The 21,697-nt window shown below is 37.3% G+C and overlaps 1 protein-coding gene across 2 annotated transcripts in view; it reads right to left on the bottom strand.

Annotated features, from left to right (window-relative positions):
• Positions 1-21,697, bottom strand: part of XRN2 (5'-3' exoribonuclease 2) — an 89,179-nt gene that overhangs the window by 10,207 nt on the left and 57,275 nt on the right. For both annotated transcript variants that reach the window (XM_080814769.1, XM_080814770.1), the window contains 6 exons: positions 20,134-20,231; positions 18,801-18,880; positions 17,537-17,593; positions 8,844-8,912; positions 8,615-8,746; positions 7,292-7,419 (listed from right to left, as the gene is read on the bottom strand). In XM_080814769.1, coding sequence (XP_080670895.1) covers positions 7,292-7,419; positions 8,615-8,746; positions 8,844-8,912; positions 17,537-17,593; positions 18,801-18,880; positions 20,134-20,231 — 564 coding nt within the window. The remainder of the gene's footprint in view (positions 1-7,291; positions 7,420-8,614; positions 8,747-8,843; positions 8,913-17,536; positions 17,594-18,800; positions 18,881-20,133; positions 20,232-21,697) is intronic.

The following is a 21,697-nucleotide window of genomic DNA, read 5'->3' as shown; positions in this document are numbered from 1 at the left end:
CATTATTTTCATGCAGAGACCCATTCTGAATTGAAAGGTGGCATCTCATTAAAAAAAAAAAAAAAGAAATCTTGCCATTTTCAACAATGTGGATGGATTACTCTAAGGTAATTACTTAAGAGGGTATTACTTTAGGCGAAATAAGTCAATCAGATAAAGACAACCATCATATGATCTCACTGATAGGTGGAATTGGAGAAATAAGGCAGAGGATCATAGGGGAAGGGAGGGAAAAATGAAACAGGATGAAACCAGAGAGGGAGACAAACCACAAGAGACTTAATCTCAGGAAACAAACTGAGGATTGCTGGAGGAGGGGGTGGGAAGGATAGGGTGGCTGGGTTATAGACACTGGGGAGGGTATGTGCTATGGTGGGTGCCGTGAATTGTGTAAGACTGATGTATCACAGACCCGTACCCCTGAAACAAATAATACATGTTATATGTTATATGTTAATAAAAAATCAATAAATAAAATAAAATCTAAAAAAACATAAAAAGGAACGTGGCACCTCTAGTCGATTTCAATTAAGGCCCTTTCCTTCTCTTAAAAGCCATTACTAGCAGAGGCCAACCTGAGGAACACTGCTAAGGAGTTTTCATGCAGTCATTAGATATTCCAAACCTGAATGGAGACACGGGGGTTATCACCACAGAACCCACAGCCAACAGGGAAAGAAGGATCCCTACAGGCCCAGAATGATTTCTGAATCATTACTACAGACCATATATAAACAGGAAATCATAATCATTAGAGGTAAAACCAGAAATTCCTACAAAAACAGCAATGATAATCTGTGTGGTTTATTACTACGGAAAAACGTGAAATACACTTACTTCAACACATATATGATTTTCAACACATTACCATTCATGAGAAAGCAATCTACTGAAAGTAAAATAAACTTTTGGGCCACTTTTTCTTTTTTTAAAGATTTATTTGAGAGAGAGAGCAAGAACAAGAGTGAGAGAGAGACAAAACATGCACGGAGGGGAGGAGGAGCAGGACCCCAATTTGGGGCTAGATCTCAGGACCCTGGATTCATGACCTGAGCCAAAGGCAGACACTTAACCAACTGAGGCAGACACTTAACCGACTGAGCCACCCAGGTGCCCCTCTGATCATTACTTTGTTAAACATGGAAGTCCACTGGTCTATTCAGATGTTGTACAGAAGTTAGTTTCATGAGAACCGGTTAAAATGTTTCCAGAAGTATATTTTATTTTAGTGTCTTACATATATAAAATTAGCTAATTTAGCCAAAGTCAAAAGAAATACAGTGAATTTCATTTGGACCCCTGTCTAGCTCTGTATTTCACATGTCCCAGAATCACTTATAGTCATCCTAGAAACACGCCTCTTTTTACCATGAAGACTTAATTCCGTGATTTTGGTTCCATGGGGTCTCTATATACATGGTATCATCACAGAATACATACTCTCCATGGTACTTGTAGAAGCTTCCACACAGGATCCCTAATAAATTTAAAATCAAGCAAAAATAAGATACATCTAAATCAAGAAAAACCTCAGAAATGTTTCATGAAAATGAAAGGCAGAAAAAAATCTTGTATATTTTCTCCTAGAAACAGTACAAATGGAGGGAAAGTCACCAACATCCAGGATACATATTCATTAGATTCAAATATGCTTCATGTTAGATTAAGCACAACAATATTTCTAAGTGGAATGGGAATGTAAAGCTCATTAAGTACAAATACTGTCTGTAGAGAGAAGGAATCCTTCTTAATAGTCTACCTATGCACCTGCCTAGACAAATGGCAAAAGTCCCTATTTCCATTTTTAGTATGCCAGGTACTTCACACTCTATTTTGCTTTTACTATTTCTCACTTCCAGAATAACTGCTTTCACATAAACTTAGCACATGCAAAAACTACAGTTTTTGTTAAAACTTAAGCAAATTTCCTATGTTGTAAAAATTCTGTCACACACTTACTAAAACATCTCTTGCTTTCAACCAAGAAAAGAAAAATAAAAAGGATCAAAGAAAACCTTCAAGGCTACTTTTAAACAAATCTCTTCATGTGGCTCTGAGAAATATATATAACCCTTAAGTATTCATAAAGCAGAAATATTTCCTGGCTGATAAGTAATGAAGTAGAAGGTAAAACAAACTTATTATCATTCATTTGTATGGCTCTAACAGAAGATCCATTGAGAGGAAGAAAAAAAAATTGAGGTAGTGAATTGCACTTCAGAAAGGTACCAGCGAGAGGAAAAATGACAGTTAATTTTTTCCTTTGGTCTTTAAAAACTTATCCCTTTTCTAAAGCTCTAAGGCCATATAAACCAAGGCTTCACCAATAGCTCCTCAAGTGACAATTTACCTAATCAGTGTGGCAATCACAGGAAAGATTCCATGTTTACTGATTGCACTAATCAAAAATCACTTTCCAAATGCAGCTAATTGACAAGTTTACCAACTGAAATGAAGAGAAGTGACATACTGGGTTCTCTGTGTTACAGAAATGAAATGCTTTATTCACATGGAGTACTCAAGGCTGCACTTGACTCCAGCAAGTTATCAGTACCCAGACAATTACTCATCAGCCAAAAACTGACACATCAAAGACAAATCAAAAACCAACAGTGAAAAACACCTACAGCAGACACAGGGTTTGACCAAATGGCCTGCCTTGAGTGTTATTTTGTGCCACATAAAGAAAATAGCTATGATACTACAAACATTTAAAAAATTAAATGGCTTAGATCTCAATTTTACTGTAACTATTTCTGACCAAATTTCACAGTTCAAGATTCTATAAAAAAGAAAGCTGATCTTTTAATATTTATTTAATGCCCTCATAGCACTTACTGTGTGCTCGGCACCATTTCCAGTGCTTAATAACTTAAACTCCTTTATTACGGATATTCTCTGAGAGGGGTATTCTCAGTACTATTTTAAGAAATGAGGAAGAGGGGGGAGCGGCAGGGATGTCACAGGGCTCCTAAGTGGCAGGGTAAAAGCAGGGGCTATGTTCTCTTAATCACTCTACATGCTACACTATGCTACTCCACAGTTCACATGAACTTGTGCTGTTGGTATAGGTGACTCTCCAGGTTACTTCAGGAAGATCAGAGGAGAGCCACTACCTTAACCAGGAGGCTCACAAGCTTAGGGTTTCAAGAAGGCAGGATCAGGGATTTAAAACTACTTTCAACATTTCAGAAGTTTCGAATTAACATTATTCCACACATCTAATTAGGACAGGAAGGAAAAATAAATGTACTTAACACATGCACTTTGTTTACCATCTTGACAGATTCATGGGGAGAAAATCAGAAAAAAATTTTGGCTAAAACATCTGAAAATGTTAATTAAATATCAGCGGAAGACCACTACCCATCCAGCAGAACAGCTACAGGTGTAAAGACTGACAATACCAAGGGCTGGTAAGAATGTGGAGCAGCTGGACCCTCCCTGCACTGCTAAAGGAATGTAAATTGGTATAAACTGAATTTAACTTGGGAAATGTGTCTGGCATTTTTATTCACGAGAGCTGAACATGCACATGACCCTAGCCTTGCAATTCCACTACTTGTACATATCTACCCATGAGAGATGTTTACTTATGTGTGCCCAAAGACACACGAATTTCATAGCAGTACTATTCCAGAAGCCCCAAACCGGGAACCAACCCAAACACTATCCCAAGGAGAGAGAAATGACGACATAGTCACTGATGGAGCAGGGGAAGCGTGAGAATGAACGAACTGCTGCATAAACAATGCAGATAAATCTCAGAAACAAAATATGGAACAAAAGAGGGCAAATTTTCAAAAAGGCCAATCGTGTTAAGAGTCCATTAAACAAACAGATGAAACAAATCTATGACACTGAAGTCAGGAAAATAATTACCTTTAATGGGCTGGAGTGGCACCTGGGAAAGAACATAATGGGGGCCTTCTGGAGACTGGTCACTTTCTACTTTTTGATCAAAGTAGTGGTTACATGAATGTATTCATTTCACAGAAATTAATCAAACTTCACACTTATGACTCAGAACTTTATATGTTACATTGTAATAAAAAAGCATATGAAGATACATGTATAATAATCCAATTATCAAAAATTGCATGTAAGAATATAATGAAAGAAACTACTGCTTTATTGCAGGACCGTGAGATTACGGGTGTTTATATTTCATTATCTGCCATGTTTCCTTTAATTAACATGTATTATGGTTAAAATCCATTTAAAATGTCACTAAAAGTATGGAGGGAAAAAAAATCAGCTTTCCCACCCTCATAATTTGTTCCCATTTATGCTCCCAGAATTTTGTACTAGTTATTCTAAGCTTTTCCTTTTTTTAAGATTTTATTTTTTTATTTGACAAGAGAGACAGCAAGAGAGGGAACACAAGCAGTGGGAGTGGGAGAGGGAGAGCCCAATGAGGGGCTTGATCCCAGGACCCTGGGATCATGACCTGAGCCAAAGGCAAACGCTGAATTGAGCCACCCAAGCGCCCCCAGTTATTCTAAGCTTAATACCACCTGACTTTTTGCCATATACTTTAAACTTTTTTTTTTCCCATCAAGCCAGAGTAGCCCAAATTCCCCTCAGTAGGCTCAGTTTGAATAGCACATTCTTGCTGATTTTTTCCCCATAAACTTTTTCATTCCTACCATTCCCATTCCCTTTGAAAGTTCCAGCATTAATGCTCAGGTGGCTCAATGTTCACAAGTCACCAGGCAGAGAGGGACACTCATTTCTTGCCCTAAGTCAATCCCTACTTTACAAAACATATTCCCTATTTTTAATGATATAATTAAAAGAGACTCTGACTGAAATAGATTCTAATTAAAGTCACTCCTAAGACCGGTAACAATGGCAAATGAGAGACTCAAGGTAATAAAAAGGGAGAGGTGACCCTACTATTTGAAATAAAATGCACAGATGCTAATCTGGTAAGAGGTGACTGTTGATGAAGATGACAAACTTAAGAACTATAAAAAATTACAGGCCGTGAAAGACATGAAATTCTTAACCTCTGATGTGACCTTGATAAATAAAAGACCTTCCTGTCTTTCTTCTTACTCTTACTGTTGGAGATGGATTCTGCAGGATGAAAGGGAACCTGAGAATGAAGCACTTGGATTTACATGAACACCATACTGAGTGAGTGATTTATTTTCTGTGAAAGCAGTCCATGGTTTTTATAGATTCCCATATGGGTCTATGATTCCCTAGAAGATCTAGGGAATATTTCCCAAAGTGTGGTATGCATACCACGGGTGGTATACAAGATCAGTTTCTGGGGACTGTGAACAAACCTTTTATCTTCATAGTTACGTACTTATTTTTATGTATCTTTGAAAAAATACAAAAAGCACATTAAACTCACAACGTCATCTACTTTTGATATAATCTTATATTTAAAATCAATCAATTTAAGTGGAAAAAAAAAGATTTTAAAAGGTTTTAAGTAGTTGTCTGGGTGATAATCTGGATTATGGTGGCAGCAGGTCCAGAGACTGGGCCTTAGGAAACATGAAATGGAAGGAAGCTACATAATGGAGAACACATGCTTTCACCTTTGCTGATCAAACCTCTCTCCAAATTTCTCAAAGTTTACTAAATGGAACAACCTCAGAAATCCCTCATAACCATCATTTTGAGAAATACCAGCTAACCTAAGCCATAGAGAGTATACTTGGTTCTAGCACTCTGCATCTCATTTTTTTCTTTCTTATTTGGAAGCTATGATACCATTATGGATAGAAGTACATGGTGAAGAGTCATTAAAAAAAAAGGAACTAATAAGGAATGTGTCAATAAACAGCTGGCTTTATCAAAAGCTGGATATGCTTTCACCATTTACTAGTAAAATGTCAGGGCATAGGTGACTCTTCCAAAGTGATTAGACTTCTCTGTTGAATGTGGCATGGCTTGATATATATATATGTGGAAATACTCAGAAATGTCATTTGCTAAATCTTAGGGGGAAAGCAGCTAAGTAAACTACCGCAATAAGCAGATCCCCACAAGGCCCATTAAACTCTGTGCCCTTTCTGTGTTTCACTAAATAGAATAAAACCTCTGAACTCCATAGTTTTCATGTAGTCTTAATATTGTTCCATCCAATGTCATAAAGCCACAGAGAGAGAGAGACAGGCAGAGAGAATACACTGAAAAGAGAGAGAGCTCTAAGACAGAATGAGATCTTCAGAACCAATTTCTTCCTGGATACTGTACCAGGAAAATCTGGGTAGTGGAAAAAAAAAAAAAAAAAAAAAAGTGGGCCTGTAACTTAATTAGCATGAAAACAGTGGTAGGCACATAGGATAAATACTTTCCAACAATCTTCACATTAATCTGGTATTTCTTTGACAATTACAACTTTGGTTTAAAAAGATTTCTAAAGAGCAGTCCCCTCTATTTTTGTTAATTTAATTTGCATGAAATATTTCCAACAATCAGAAAGAAACTTAATAAAATAACACTTAGATTTAACAAAGGTTTAGCATCTTGCCACAGTCACATGTCATGTCTCCCCCACCACCATGCTGTCCCAGTTTGGTTGGGATAATCAGGAATGGAGAAGCAAAGGCTTTATGAAGAAGATGGTTTTTAGAACCCGGCACATGACTTGAACACAGCCACAAAGCTCAAAAAATAACAAAATGGGGACACAATTTAAAATTAATACAAAATCTATAAAAAGCCTAACATTTAACTCCTTCTTCTCCTTTTCCACTGTAATCCAAATGCCATGTAATTATTTTCAATTGGTAACATTTCTGAACCACTTCTATCCACAAAACAGGTTACAAGGGGTCAGGGAAAGGTCAAGATTTTCACAGAACCACGGAGTTAAAGGAGTATTCCTACCTAAAGCAATACCTGGCTTTATCTTAACATGCATCACAACATACAATGTGCATCATGAAAGGGAGATACTGTTGTCTTTCAGTTGATTAAGAGGTTGCAATTCCACATCTACTGCACCTGATTTAACTGCCCCAGTACTTGTATTAATGGAATAAACAGCAATTCACTCCACACACCTCCTTCTGCACAGGTTCACTGTGGCAGATTTATAGATGAAAATAAGAAACCCAATTCAAATTATTCAATTAACTATATACCGCCAAAATAAAAGTATCTGAAAGACTTTACATTCCCTTACAATTCTTCTAAATTATATGTTTTTATAGTCCACTATCTCTGCCCTGATAAAATATGTCTTTCTAGCAATGAGATTAGAAACAAACCTTTGCTGTAATATTTCATTTAGCATGTCAAATATCAATTTGTAAAAACTTACTTGACATAAGTTTTGGAATCTGGGCTTGTCCTCTCAACAGCGGCCTGTATAAGTTCCCCTGATAAGTTGCAGGTGGTGGTGCAGCATTGCCATAAACGCCAGCCCCTGAGCCTCTTGGCATAACATGACTGTAAAAGGATCCCACCAACCAGAAAAAAATTTATAGACAGATCCATCACATGACAGCTGATATAAATTAAATAAATGCTAGTAGTTGTCTCTTTACTACTAGATCTGATAAAGATAATACAAACTTAAAAGATTTATAATTAACAAAGTTCAAAATAGTACCAATGGTAAGGGTGATAGCGTATGTTTGCCACACCAAGATTCTTAACTGATAATTAGTTATTAATTAATTACTTCATGTAAAGAGTGAGTCTACTTTTCTTTTTTGTATCATATTTAAGTTTTGCCCTCAAGGACCCATGCTGTTGCTATCACTACATATACTTCTGCTCTATAACTTGCCGTTTCAATTCTATGAAACACTTCCCTATATTTTTCGTTGTCTTCATAATTATAGGATGTATACCTATTGAGTACTTCACTATGGTGATGTCTCAATTTATTAAACTATTCTTCTCATTTAGTACTACTATTATTAATAATGCACTATAGATTTGGGCATATAACTTTATGCCCTCTAAAATTATTTTCTCAAGATAAATTCCAAGAAGTAGGAATATGGATCAAAGTTGAGAGTTATTTCATATCATATCATATACTGTATTATGTACTTGTTATACTTGTTATATATTATGCATCATATATTGTAATGTATTGATTAACACTTTATTTTTTAAAAAGATTTTATTTATTTATTTGACAGAGAAAGACAGAGAGGGAATACAAGCAAGGGGAGTAGGAGAGGAGAAGCAGGCTTCCTGCTGAGCAGGGAACCTGATGGGGGGCTTAGTCCCCTGGGATCATGACCAGAGCTGAAGGCAGACGCTTAACTGACTGAGATACCCAGGCGCCCCTTGATTAACACTTTAAACAGATTCTGCCATACATTAATTCAGCTAAAACTTTCTTGAAGGTAAAGAGAATGTTTTATTCCTTTGAAAGGTCTATCAGAAAGACAGGAGAACCTTTTAAGAGAAAATAACAGAATTCTCAAATAACACATAAAGCATAAACCAAAGAAAACAGAAGTGAATTTTAAAAATGAAGAGCATAAGAGTATTAAAGTCATTAAAATATTTGCCAAATAGTTTCAATTAATGGTCTCTTCAATATTTGTAGCATAAATACTGACTTAATCCTTGTGAATGATTCAAAAAAAGCAAAACATACAAAGGATAGCAACCTACTACTCACCCCAAAGTCCTAAATGCAGCCTGATCCAGGTGGACAGGCCGCCGGTCCCGATTAAAGCCAAGCTGGGGCTTCCACTGCCGTCCATTGCTGGACTTTTCCCAGTCACTAGGTTTCAGTACTGGTGCTGGTTTTCTGACCATTTGAAAATACAATATTTAGTACTGGGATAAACACTGTTCATACAAAATAAAATGAGATAGTTCATATTTTATAACCGCATTATTGTTACCTTGCTCCTGGAAGCATTACAGCTTTAAAAATGTAGTCTTCAGCAAACTGTGGGTCTTTAAAATTAATACTAGGAGAGAGCAACATACAATTTAACGACTTCATTGTATTACCTTGGCTCAACTATTATGTAAACTGAGGTACTTTTCATGTTTAAAAAGAGTAACTAAAATTCAAAAGTCTTCTCTCCAAAAATTATTTTAATCAATAGTTTCACCAAATAGCTAAGTATCTTTTTCACCAAACTGCTACTAATTCCTAGTACACAGCCTACATGTAACTTTCTCTGTGGCAAAAGCCATGCTCTAGCTAACTGTGGGTGATCAGAGAGAAGTAACAGACACTGCTTCAAATCTTGAGATATTCCAACAGGATACTGGAGACAGGGGGAAGAGGTTTACAAACAACAAAAAGACAAAAAAAGAAATACATTTCATTTTGTTTATTGTGGGGCAAAGACTTACCCTCCAGCATCTTAGGGAAAATTAGTTCTTGTGGCAAGAAAGAAAAGATGCAAATGCCACTAGAAATACTCACAAAATCACAAAGAGAACACAAATAATCTATGGGGAAAAACGTTAAATTTCCTAGTTGGAGCCCTCTACCGTGCTCTCTTAATGTTTCTCTTGTATCAGGAACAGTCACAATTTGAAAACTACACTAAAGGCTTACTGTATTTTTATAAATCTGTACACTCAGACTGTTGAGTATAAGCTGGATCAAGCTTCCTTTCTGGTGGGGTTTGCATGTCCCGAAGGCTGATAAATATTTAAGTTTTCCTTTTGATACAGCAATGCCTCTTCTAGGATTCTGTGTCTGTACCAGGTTTACACCTAAGGATGCTCACGACATTTGTATTCATGCTGAAAAACTAAAACCTAAGTGTGGGATTTAATAGTGAACTGGTTAAAGAAACTATGGTTCTCCATAAAAACGGAATCCTCAATTGACATTTCAATATGTATACAACAGCCTAGGCATATATTCAAAAAAGTAATCAGTGATATGCTCTGTATAATTATCTCCTTTCCTTCTTTGTGCTTTTTATTTTCTAAGATTCCTCCATGATTACACTTGAAAACAGTTTTATTTGAGAGTCCAGATGGGGACCTGCAACTCTATGGTCAAATAATCTTCAACAAAGAAGGAAAAGATATCCAGTGGAAAAAAGACAGTCTCTTTAATAAATGGTGCTGGGAAACTGGACAGCTATGTATAGAAGAATGAAACTCGATCATTCTCTTACACCATACACAAAGATAAACTTGAAATGGATAAAAGACCTCAATGTGAGGCAGGAAAACGTTTCTACTCAAGAAGGTTTTATTGAACTGGTTGACATTTTAGATAGCTAACTTTTTTCTCTTCAAATACTGCCACTTTAAATTATTAGGACCTACTTTCGTAGCACTGGGATTTAACTACATTTTAAGTACACAAAAATAACTTCATTTATAATAAAAATGCTGATCTCAAGAGCAGCTAAACAATACTTCATTTACTGAATCAATTCCTCTTACAATTCACTCTTCACTGGAAACTGTCTTTATCTCAAATGTTCTCTACTGGGCAAAGTGGCTTAGGGCAGTGTTACAGGTTTAAGAGGGTGACAGAGAAAATGGTAGTTAAGTACAGAGGTTCATTAGGGCCTTCCAGGTACAAAGTAAAGACAGAAAAGCAGTAATAAAAAGCAAGACTTGCAACTAGAATGTCTCAAAGCAGTTATCTTTGTGTCAGCAGAGCTTTTCAGCAGTTTACCAAACAAACTTTAAGAGTTCCCACAGCATACACAGTCTCAGGGTGGGCGTGGGGGTACAAATCCTGGGCAGGCATCAAGCTTGCCTCCCCTTCTGATAAAGGAAATAGGAAATATTTAATAACATTTTCATAAGAAAGTGGAAAAGGCAGTAACAGACACAGAAAAGATGCTGAGTCAAAGGATGTGCGTACACATACCTTCCACTCATGTCTTTGTTAATATGGGGTAAAAGCATGTGTGCAAGGGGGAGAGGGAAGAGGATTCTTTCACCTGGGACCAAGGAAAACATCATCCAAGAGGCCATGATATAAAGTGGGACAGGATTGGTTACAGAATGGGAGAGGAAATAAATGCAACCAAAGACATGGAAAGGGGTTCCAAAGGAACTAAGGAATAGCTGTTTAATTGGAGCAGCCTTCTCAACAGGGATCTGGGAGAGAAGCCATCCCTATACAAATGATCTGAGTGATTACATTCTCAATTCTCCCAAGAAAGACACATAACTAGTCCCATTCTAAAGGAATAAGACACAAACCGACTGGTTACATGCAATGAATGCTTTAAGTTTGAGAACTGGCCTGAGGGCCTTTTAAAAATCATTTATTTATTTATTTATTTATTTATGTAAAGATTTTATTTATTTGAGAGAGAGGACACAGAGGAGGGAGGGTTAGAGGGAGAAGCAGACTCCCCGCTGAGCCGGGAGCCCTATATAGGACCTGATCCTGGGACTTCCAGGATCGTGAGCTGAGCAGAAGGCAGATGCTCAACTGACTGAGCTGCCCAGGCATCCAGGCTTTTTTTCTTTTTAAATTTAAGTAGAGTTGGGCATGGAACTGGGCGTGGAGCAAAACACAGGAGACAAACTCATGACCCTGAGATCAGGAGATGAACTCATGACCCTGAGATCAAGATCCAAGCTGAGATCAAGAGTTGGTCACTCAACTGAGCCACCCAGGCATCCCAATGTCTCAGCCTTAACTCCCAAGTGGGACCTCAGTTGAGAAGAGCTAGATTGGAGCAAGCAAGTTTGTGAACAGAAGTGAGCAGGAACATAGGCTGGCCAAACTCGGTTAATGTCATTGAGAGCCTGTTCTGACCACAATGTGAAATCACTTCAGGTAGTCAGTCAGGGAGTAAACATGATCAAGAATGCAACTCAAAAAGAAACTCCTGGCAACAGTGTGTAAGAGAGAAGAAAGAGAGAACCAAAACATCATCAACACAGTCTAGGTAAGGGCCTTCAATAGGCGCTGGAGGTGGGAATGCTGGGCAGGTGAAAGAAATGGCAGGGCTGGAACTAGAATGAAGATCACATTCAGGTGAGGGCTTGAGATGAAGATCTGCAAGTGATGTACAGAAAGATGGAAACTAAATGAAAGAAACAGCCAAGGTAACGAGTTCCCAGGCAGAAGAGAGAACCCCAGGTTCACAGGGAGAATCTCTCCTGAAGGACACTGGTTACAAGAGACATAATAAGACAGATGAAACCGGTGTTTGAGAAAACAAACCCATTTATTTATGAAATATGTGCAGTTTACTGTCAATTGTCCCTCAATAAAACTGCTTTAAAAATTCCGTCATTCATGGTCATGTTCTAAAAGGGAAAAGATTTCCAAGATAATGGGAAAAAAATCTCCAACATCTCCCCTACTTACCCTCAGAACCAAACTCAACAGAGTGATCTATATACTTCATAGGAAACAAACTATTAGGAGACAGAAAAGGAACATCTAAAAATAAGATTGGAGGTCCCTACTGAAGAGACAAGTGATGCTATTTTTGATCTCAAAGATTAAAGCATTCTTTTCCCTCAGATCTTGGAGAATAATTTGAAGACTTATTTTCTCCTAAAATGAGTTAAGCTTTCACTTGGTTCAGGGTGGTTTTTTTTAGTAATTTGTTCCCAAAAATATATACTAAGAACTATTATATTTTTAGAAAATAAAACAAAAGAAAAGCACAACTCAACTGTACTTTTCCAATGTGAAACACCAGCCACAACTTAAACAAACCTTTCCAAAAACTGGGTGGCTCAGTGGGTTGGGCCTCTGTCTTTGGCTCAGGTCATGATCTCAGGGTCCTGGGATTGAGGCCCGCATCAGGCTCTCTGCTCGGTGGGGAACCTGCTTCCCCCTCTCTCTGCCTGCCTTTCCGCCTAACTTGTTATCTCTGTCAAATACATAAATAAAATCTTAAAAAAAAAAAAAGACAAAAAAAACAAAACCTGAAACACATAAACCAGGCAGGAGCCCATTAGTCAAAGTCCCAAAGGGGAACTTTATTGAGACCCAACCTTTCAAAGTTCCTTCATTTTTTTCAGGTTTATGTAATTAAAATTCTTATAAACAGAAAAACTAAAATAACAAAAATGATGTTATTATAATAAAATACATAAATAAAAATAGAAATAATAAAGAGGAAAAACAAGATTAATCTTTGACAATTTCTACCACCAGAAACAAAAGAGCTTAACTGTGGAGTGAGTCAGGGGAGAGAAAGCAGTAACACTGAGATAACACAAAAGCACCTTCAGGGAGGAAATGAGTTAACACAACAGCTTATAGATTCAACAGGTGGCCCCTCTGAGGTAAGAGAACTGTGTTTAGATGTGTACTGCTTCATCTAACTCTGTAAACACAAGCGTTTTTCACCACTTCTTCCAGGTGGCACAGAGCTGACTTACAAAGCGTAGGCTTCTATCTACCAGACCATCATGTCCAGGAGTAGCATAATGGATCCTTCCGTTGGTAGGGAACCTCCCTGTTATTTTAATCACCTAATTGTCATCACAAGCACATTAAGGACAAAATATAAAAACTATAAACCTAAGCATGGTTGAAAATAACAAAACTGAGCAGTGCTTTTATTTGTATTACAAGTAGCACTTTAGACACCATTAGTAAGAAGAAAATACTATAGCAAAGTCTCAACAGAAAAGGAATGGAATGTACAACACCCCTTTCCAACTCAATTCACTTTAAGAATTATCCTTAGAAACGCTATTTTAAGTACTATTACTGCTTGAGTGCTAGCACACTTCACAAAGATAGCAGAAAACTACAAATATCAAGTTACATATTTTTACTCTACCTTCCCCTGACATTCCTTAATTAATGCTAAATCAGCATACCAATGCAAACTGTTCTTGTAAGAAAAACTTCATGATTCATATACTTGACATTTTAAAGCACTTAAGTTTATAGGACTTAAGATATCTTTTCTGACATTCTATCAGAGGAGGCTAACCAGGCAGTGGAAATTAAGCCCTCCCAAGAGCTTTCACCATCAAATCTGTGACTGACTCTATGTATTCCCCTTCCTCTAGGCTTCTGATTTCAAGTTATCTGCTTGCCAACCATGAGTCTTACAAATACTGCAGTAATGGTTACGTTAAAAATTCACATTTTTAGAAAACCTCCTTGAAGAGATAAAATATTCTACCCCTTGCCTGATTCATAGAAAGTCTGAGAAACACTCCTCTGAAGGAACAAGGATTGCTGGAAGACTGGCAAACACTGGGCTTTGACACTATGAACACTATGAACACCTGGGCTTTTACACAGGTTTAGAACTATGCCAGGTGCTAGGAGAAAACAAAACAAAAATAAAATAAAATAAAATAAAACCAAAAACAACCAAAATCTTAATAGTGCTACTGATAAAAATAACATATAAGAATATATAAATTTCAGATTACATTTCAGAAGAGAAGAAAAGCTATTAAAGATAGGATATAAAGGAACGAACATTCCAAACAATGGAAGGAAGGCACAAAAGTCAATGGGATACTCATGGGAAGAGCCTGCATTGAAGGAGGAGGCAGGTGTCCTTGAGGAACTGTGGGGATTCAGGCACAGAGCTATAGCCCTGCCAAACCAGGACAGGCCTTCAAAAAGCAAAGAAGTATAATTCCACTGACAATACAGAGCGAAGATTTCTGAGGAGCAGCAGTGTTTAACAAGGATAAGCCTCAAAGCATATGCCAGTACATTCAGTGGGAAGGTGGAATCAAATAAATTAGCTGGGAGATCATTACAGTAATTCAGAAGAAACTCAAAATAAAGGAAAAACAAACAAACAAAAAAAACCCCCCAAAAACAAAAACCCCTACAACACAGGCTCACTGGGAAGAGCCAGAAAGGAAAAACTGGGAAAAAGAAAATCCAGAACAGTGGTATAGATATAGGAATTAAGGTAGAATGAGAAGCCAAAGCACATAGTGTAAGAGAGCAGAATGTAAATCGGGCAACAGGATGGTCAAGGACAGAAAGGGGAGATCAGCAAGGAGAAGTGATGAGGGGCACTGGACAAAGAAGTCCAGAATGCTGAGTATGAGATAAAACAAAGGGTGTGTGTGTGTGCGCGTGTGTGTGTCTCTACTCCAGATGAATAGAAAATTGTGCCACTGCAGTGGGAAGAAAATTTAATTTTAAGATCATATGAGGTTTTATATATTTAAAGGTTCCCCCCCTCTAAGATTTTATTTGAGGGCAGGGAAGAGCACAAGCAGGGGAAGAGGCAGAGGGAGCAAGAGAAGCAGATTCCCTGTTGAGCAGGGAGCCCAACATGGAATCATGACCTGAGCTGAAAGCAGATGCTTAACTGACTGAGATACCCAAGCGTCCCTATATTTAAAGTTAACAAATAATTAGTCTAAAAATATTACATCTAAGCAAATCACAATGGTGAAGAATGGGATGAGGAAAAATAAGGGAGATAGCTCTGTTCTATTCAAAGTTAAGCTACTAATATGTTGACTGATTTATGGAATCAGAATTGGCGGGGGGAGGGAGATCTCCTAGATCACAACTGACTGTATTTTTCTAAGAGTACTTCTAGGAACTTAAACACTTCAATAACCTCTATCATATGCCTTTTTAACACTACAGGTAAGAGCTATGTGGTAGAAAAACCCATCTAAACTCAACTTGAAGAACTTCTCAAATATGGGATGGAATACTGGATGCATACAAACAGAGAAGGGAAAAAAATGACAGGAGTCAGAACAGAAATAACCAGCAACTGGCACCAGAGCCTGCATTCTCAGATTTTCATTTATAAAGCAATACACAAGACTGGGATGAAAAACAAGCCCCCAAACACACACACAAAAACTGCGATAAACTGGATCAACCTCATTACCCCTCACAGGAAACACTGAAAATTAGCTCGTAAGGTAAAAGTTAATGTGGTCTTTCACAAATCTCCAGGACATTAACTCAAATCAATTTTATTATGAAGTTTTCAACATATGTCTGAATTTGCACCTAGATCTGGTATTTGTCTTGTAAGTTTAATCATCTTAGGAGAACACAATGGATACCAAATAATACCAAAGGCCTCCTCAGGCTGAGAACCAACCAGCCAACAATACTACCACCATACAAACAGAAGTTAGAGGATTTGCCAATTTTGTAATTCTTCCCTTGGACAAGTCTTTCTGTCCTAATTGTAAAGTTAAGTAGAAAAAAAAAAAGTTAAGTACTTCTAGAGGGCTGGGCAGAAAGGCCCCTGAAAACATGCAGAACTGGGGAGCACAAGCAAGCATGTGACAATCCAAAGACGGAACTGGTAGGATTAACTGGCCTGAAGTACTGTTTCAAGGCAGAGAGATCCCATGGGTTAATACAGTGTCCACACTGGATCTACCTGAACCAGACTATTTGTGATGGGTGCAAGAGCATGGCCCACAATTCTAAACTCCACCCTTAACAGAAGCCCAAAGACAGAGAGCCAGAACAAATTACACGTAAAGAGAAATTAAAAATGTGTGTAAAGATAAAAGCAACTAATTTAGAAAGATTTTCCAAATTCACGACAGTTTTCTTTAAATAAAAGCCCCTCTAAAGTGGCAGTAGCTATCTATCTAAATCTATTAATAGGAAAATGAATATGCTCACACTTTACAATGATAAATTTAAATAAACTCCAAAATACTTCTGAAGAGTAAGAGAAATAGTAACAATGTCTGGGAGAGAAGGATTCAGTAACAGTCTTCCCAAGCAGGCTTTTACAAAATCCTTGAATTACTAGGATGTGTTTTCCTTAATCTTGCCTAAAGACTGAAGAAAATGGTAACATAAATCCTGCAATCGAGATTTGTAATTACATACAAGAATTAAGCAAATGAGTAATAAGTGTGTTGGTTTTTATTCTGAACAGTCACATTATATTTTACACATACAGAATGCTGTTATGAAGAAATGCAAGAAATTAAATACAGGGGGATGGGAAGGATGGGGTGGCTGGGTGTTGGACATTGGGGAGGGTATGTGCTGTGTTGAGTGCTGTGTGCTGTGTTGAGTGCTGTGTGTTGTGTAAGACTGACGAATCATAGACCTGTACCCTGAAACAAATACATTATGTTAATTTTTTAAAAAACTGGGGAAAAAAAAAGAAAGAAATGAAATATATTTTTCCAGGTAGCAGAAATGATCTAATTTTAGTTTATAATAATTATTGGTAAACATTTCCGCAAATTTATTCTATCTCAACCAAAATAAAGTACGTAATAGTTTTGTTTTTAAACTCTGCAGGGCCACTCCTGTAAATATAATTAAAATAATCTGTTATAACACAGAGAAGCTGTATGGGTCTCTGGGGTAAAGAGGTCTGTTTGCTCCTACATAGTAAACTACTCTTAGAAACTCCTACTTTCTACCTCCCACTTTCCTAATCCAGGAAGAATTAAGAGGTTGTCAGGGGAAACCAGAAAGCAGAGAAGCAAGCTTGTTAAATCAGTAACCTTAACAATATACATAATTTAAAGTCAAGAGGCTCTGTTCTGAGGTCTGCAACACAGGGACTCTCTAATCTCAAAGCACTGGTGGAATAATAGCTGCCATTTCCTTGTGATTCAGGGATCTTCTTAAACTTATCTGCAAGTTCAGAGCTGTGTTTTGGTCAAACAACATGAATTTTCGAAGACTTACCTGATTGCAGTGTTCTGTGTCAGATCCCGTAACATGGGGACAGGAGAACATACTATTCTAAAGAGAAAGAAGGGAGTAAGTTGTAACCTTTTGGACAAGTGGAATTAAGATGTTGCTTTAGGAAAGAGAAATCATTAAAATGTACCAACAAAAAAATGACACAACCAATTACATCTTTAAAAAAAGGACCCTGTCTTCCTTGCTTGTAATCTCAACAGAAAACTATTATGGGCAAACGGTTCATATCAGAATTTGTAAAGGATACAAACAAACCAAAAAGGGGCACAGGGAAAGGGGCACAGAAGAATAGAAGAGGTACTTGATAAATGAGGGAAACCTAATGGTTAATAAATATACCATATGGCATTCAATTTCATTAGTAATCAGAGAAATGCAACTGTAAGACACAAGATGCCAATAAGAATCCACTAAAGTGACAGAAATTAAGGTCATGACAATCAATTCCAAGGGTTTGCAAGAATGTAGAGCAACAAGATCTCTCACAAACTGCCACTGAGGTTACAAAATAGTATAATCACTTTGGAAAACCACCCATTATCTACAAAAGAGGAAGATACAACCAACCAGCAATTCCCAAACACTGATCTCAGAACCCCTTTAAAACATTTCTAAAAATCAAGGACCTCAAAGAACTTCTGGTTATGTTGGTTATGTGTATCAATATTTACCTATTAAAAATTAAAACTAAGAAATTTCTAAAATACTAATTTAAAGATAACAGTAATAAACCTATTACATGTTAACATAAATAACATTTTTAATGAAAAACTATTTTACAAAGCAAAAAAAAGAAGTGTCATTGTCTTACATTTTTGAAAATTTCTTTAATATCTGGCTTAATATCTATCTTAATAGCTGGATTCTCTTATCTGCTTCTGATTCAATCTCTTGAGATAGCTATCACACTACATTCAGCTTCTGGACAACTCCACTGTACACTCAAGAGAGAAAGAGAATGAGAAAAGCAAATAATGTCATAGCATCTTAGTATTATTATATAAATAGCTGTGAACTCATGGATCTCCTGTAAGGGCTTTAGGGACCCCCAAGGCTCCCTGCACACAGTGATACGGCTACTAGGCTGAAGAGGTGGGCTCTGACCCCAAGTATTTTTATAGTCCAGCAGGTTTTCTGTTGTTTTGTTTTCTTACTATTACTAGAAAATAAAACATTTGGGCAACAAGGAAAAAATGCTAGCTAAACTTCCTCCCAGTCACCCCAATGTGCACAAATGAATGCTTACTGATCTGGAAGAACAGCTTCTTCATCCAAAGAAAACTTTCCTTGAATCCCATGACATAGTTCAGGTGGTACATCCACTGGCTGTGGAAAAATGCATTCCTGATCATAAACCCAAAAGAATGGAAAGCAGGTACTCACACATATATGTGTACACCAAAGTTCATAGTAGCATTATTCTTAAAAGCCAGGAGGAAGAAACAACCCAAGTTTCCATCAACAGATGAATGGATAAAGAAAATGCGGTATATACACACTATGGCCATAAAAGGAAGCCCTGATACATGCTACAACATGGATGAACCTTGAAAACATTACACTAAGTAAAATAAGTCAGAAACGGGAGCGCCTGGGTGGCTCAGTGGGTTAAAGCCTCTGCCTTCGGCTCAGGTCATGATCCCAGGGTCCTGGGATCGAGCCCCGCATCGGGCTCTCTGCTCAGCAGGGAGCCTGCTTCCTCCTCTCTCTCTCTCTGCCTGCCTCTGCCTACTTGTGATCTCTGTCTGTCAAATAAATAAATAAAATCTTAAAAAAAAAAAAAAAGTTGTTTAAAAAAAAAAAAAAAAAAAAAAAAGTCAGAAACAAGAGGACAAATATTATAGGATTCCATTTATTCCATTTCCAAAAACAGATAAATTCAGAGACAGAAAGTAGAAGACAGGTTATCAGAAATAAGGGGAGAGAATGGAGATGTATTGTTAAGGGATAACAGTTTCTGTTTGGGAAGATAAGTAAGTTCTGCAAGTGGATAGTGGTGAATGGCTGCACAACACTGTACATAGATTTAATGCCACAAAATTACACACTTTTAAAATGATTTTTAAAGATTAAAATGGTACATTTTCTTCTTTTTCTTTTTTTTTTTTTTAAAGATTTTATTTATTTGACAGAGATCACAAGTAGGCAGAGAGGCAGGCAGAGAAAGAGGGCGAAGCAGGCTCCCCGCTGAGCAGAGAGCCCGAAGTGGGGCTCAATCCCAGGACCCTGGGATCATGACCTGAGCTGAAGGCAGAGGCTTAACCCACTAAGCCACCCAGACGCCCCTCTTTTTCTTTTTTAAAAGATATTATTTATTTATTTTTGAGAGAGAGCAAGCATGTGCTTTGGGAAGCGGTAGAGGGAGAAGCAGACTCTCTGCTGAGCAGGGAGCCCAATGTGGAACTTGATCCCAGGACCCCAGGATCATGACTGAGCTGAAGGAAGATGCTTAACTGATTGAGCCATCCAGGCACCCCACTTGTTTCTATTTTATCAAAATTTAACAAATGTATTTCTGATGAATTAACCGAATAATTATACTGTCTAAAAGCACTTCATGATGGAAAAAGAGACCATACCTCTGTGGAACCTGTCTGGTAGAGTTCTAAAATGAAGTCATGGAGTGGGTGATGTTTGCCCACAAATAAGATGTCACCTCCAAGACTGTTTCTTTTAGCTGGGGGGAAAATAAGGAAAGAAATAAGATCAAACAATTATATCTGCAAGAGCAACTTTTATGAATAAATAAAATAAAATAAAAAGAAACATCTAAATTTTAAAAACTTTAGTATAAGGTCTACAATAAAATACATTTTTTTATTTCTTAAAAAAATTTTTTATATGACAGACAGAGACACACCGAGAGAGGGAACACAAGCAGGGGGAGTGGGAGAGGGAGGAGCGGGCTTCCCACTGAGCAGGGAACCCGATGCGGGGCTTGACCCCAGGACCCTGAGATCATGCCCTAAGCCGAAGGCAGACAGACACTTAAGGACTGAGTGCCCCTACAAAAAATAATTTAAAAGTGACAGACCTAAATGTGTGAGGTCTCTGTAGAAGAAAAACAAGTTTGACATTAAGGTTTCAAAGATCAAAGACTATCAGAAAAAATTATCACTAAAACATATTTCAATATAGTATTGTAAGATAAGGGATAAACTTATATAGAACTCAATTTCTTACTGTAAGAAATACATAACCATTTCCTGAGCAAACCCAAACAATTTACACCATCTAATAACAAAGACTACTCTAAGGATGGCGGACAGAGAAATTATTTCTATAGGTTTATTATACTGGTATTAAATAAATTTTCCAATAGAGTCTAGCTTTGCAATTTCCCAACACTTTTAACTGTCAGTATTTTAAATGCTACTCTGTACAAATAACATTTCAGGTTAGCAAACTAAGTAAATGCCTTTATTTCAACATAGCTTTTTAAACCAAGTTAACTTATTGGAGGGGATGAAGGGAAGAAGGGACAGAGAGGAAATTAATACACTCACAGCATGGAAAATTAGTTTTGTGTATGCATGTCATGTAAGAATCAAAAAGTCAAGGAGCAGGCACTTAGGTGGCTCAGTCGGTGAAGTGGCTGACTCTGCATTTCAGCTCAGGTCATGGTCTCAAGGTCCTGGGATTGAGGCCCACGTTGGGCTCCACATTCAAAGCAGAGCCTGCTTGAGGATTCTCTCTCTTTCTCTCCCTCCTCCCCTACCCCCGCTCATGCATGCTTGCCCTCTCTAAAATAAATAAGTAAGTGTTAAAAAAAAAAAAAAGGGAATCAGAAAGTCAAAGGATATTCTTGAAATGCTGTTTTTGTGGGACTTTTTTTTAAAAAAGCAGGCTCCACAACTAGCATGGAGCCCACTGTGAACTTTGAACTCACAACACTGAGACCAAAAACTGAGCTGAGATCAACAGTCAGATGCTTAACTGACTGAGCCACCCCAGCACCCCTTAAAGTATTGCTTTTTAATAAATTTAACACTTGTAAGTTTAAAAAAAAAATTGTATTTACTATTTAATTTGGATAATACATTTTAAGAAGCAAAGTTTATTTTTCTTATGAAGAAGTAAAAACCAACGGTTTATGCCCCCTGTATGTGAAATTTGACAAATGGAAAAAAGAGTCTAATATAC

This window comes from Martes martes (genome assembly GCF_963455335.1).
Source record: "Martes martes genome assembly, chromosome: 9".
NCBI classification, from domain to species: domain Eukaryota; kingdom Metazoa; phylum Chordata; class Mammalia; order Carnivora; family Mustelidae; genus Martes; species Martes martes.
This window is presented reverse-complemented; position numbering and strand designations above follow the sequence as displayed.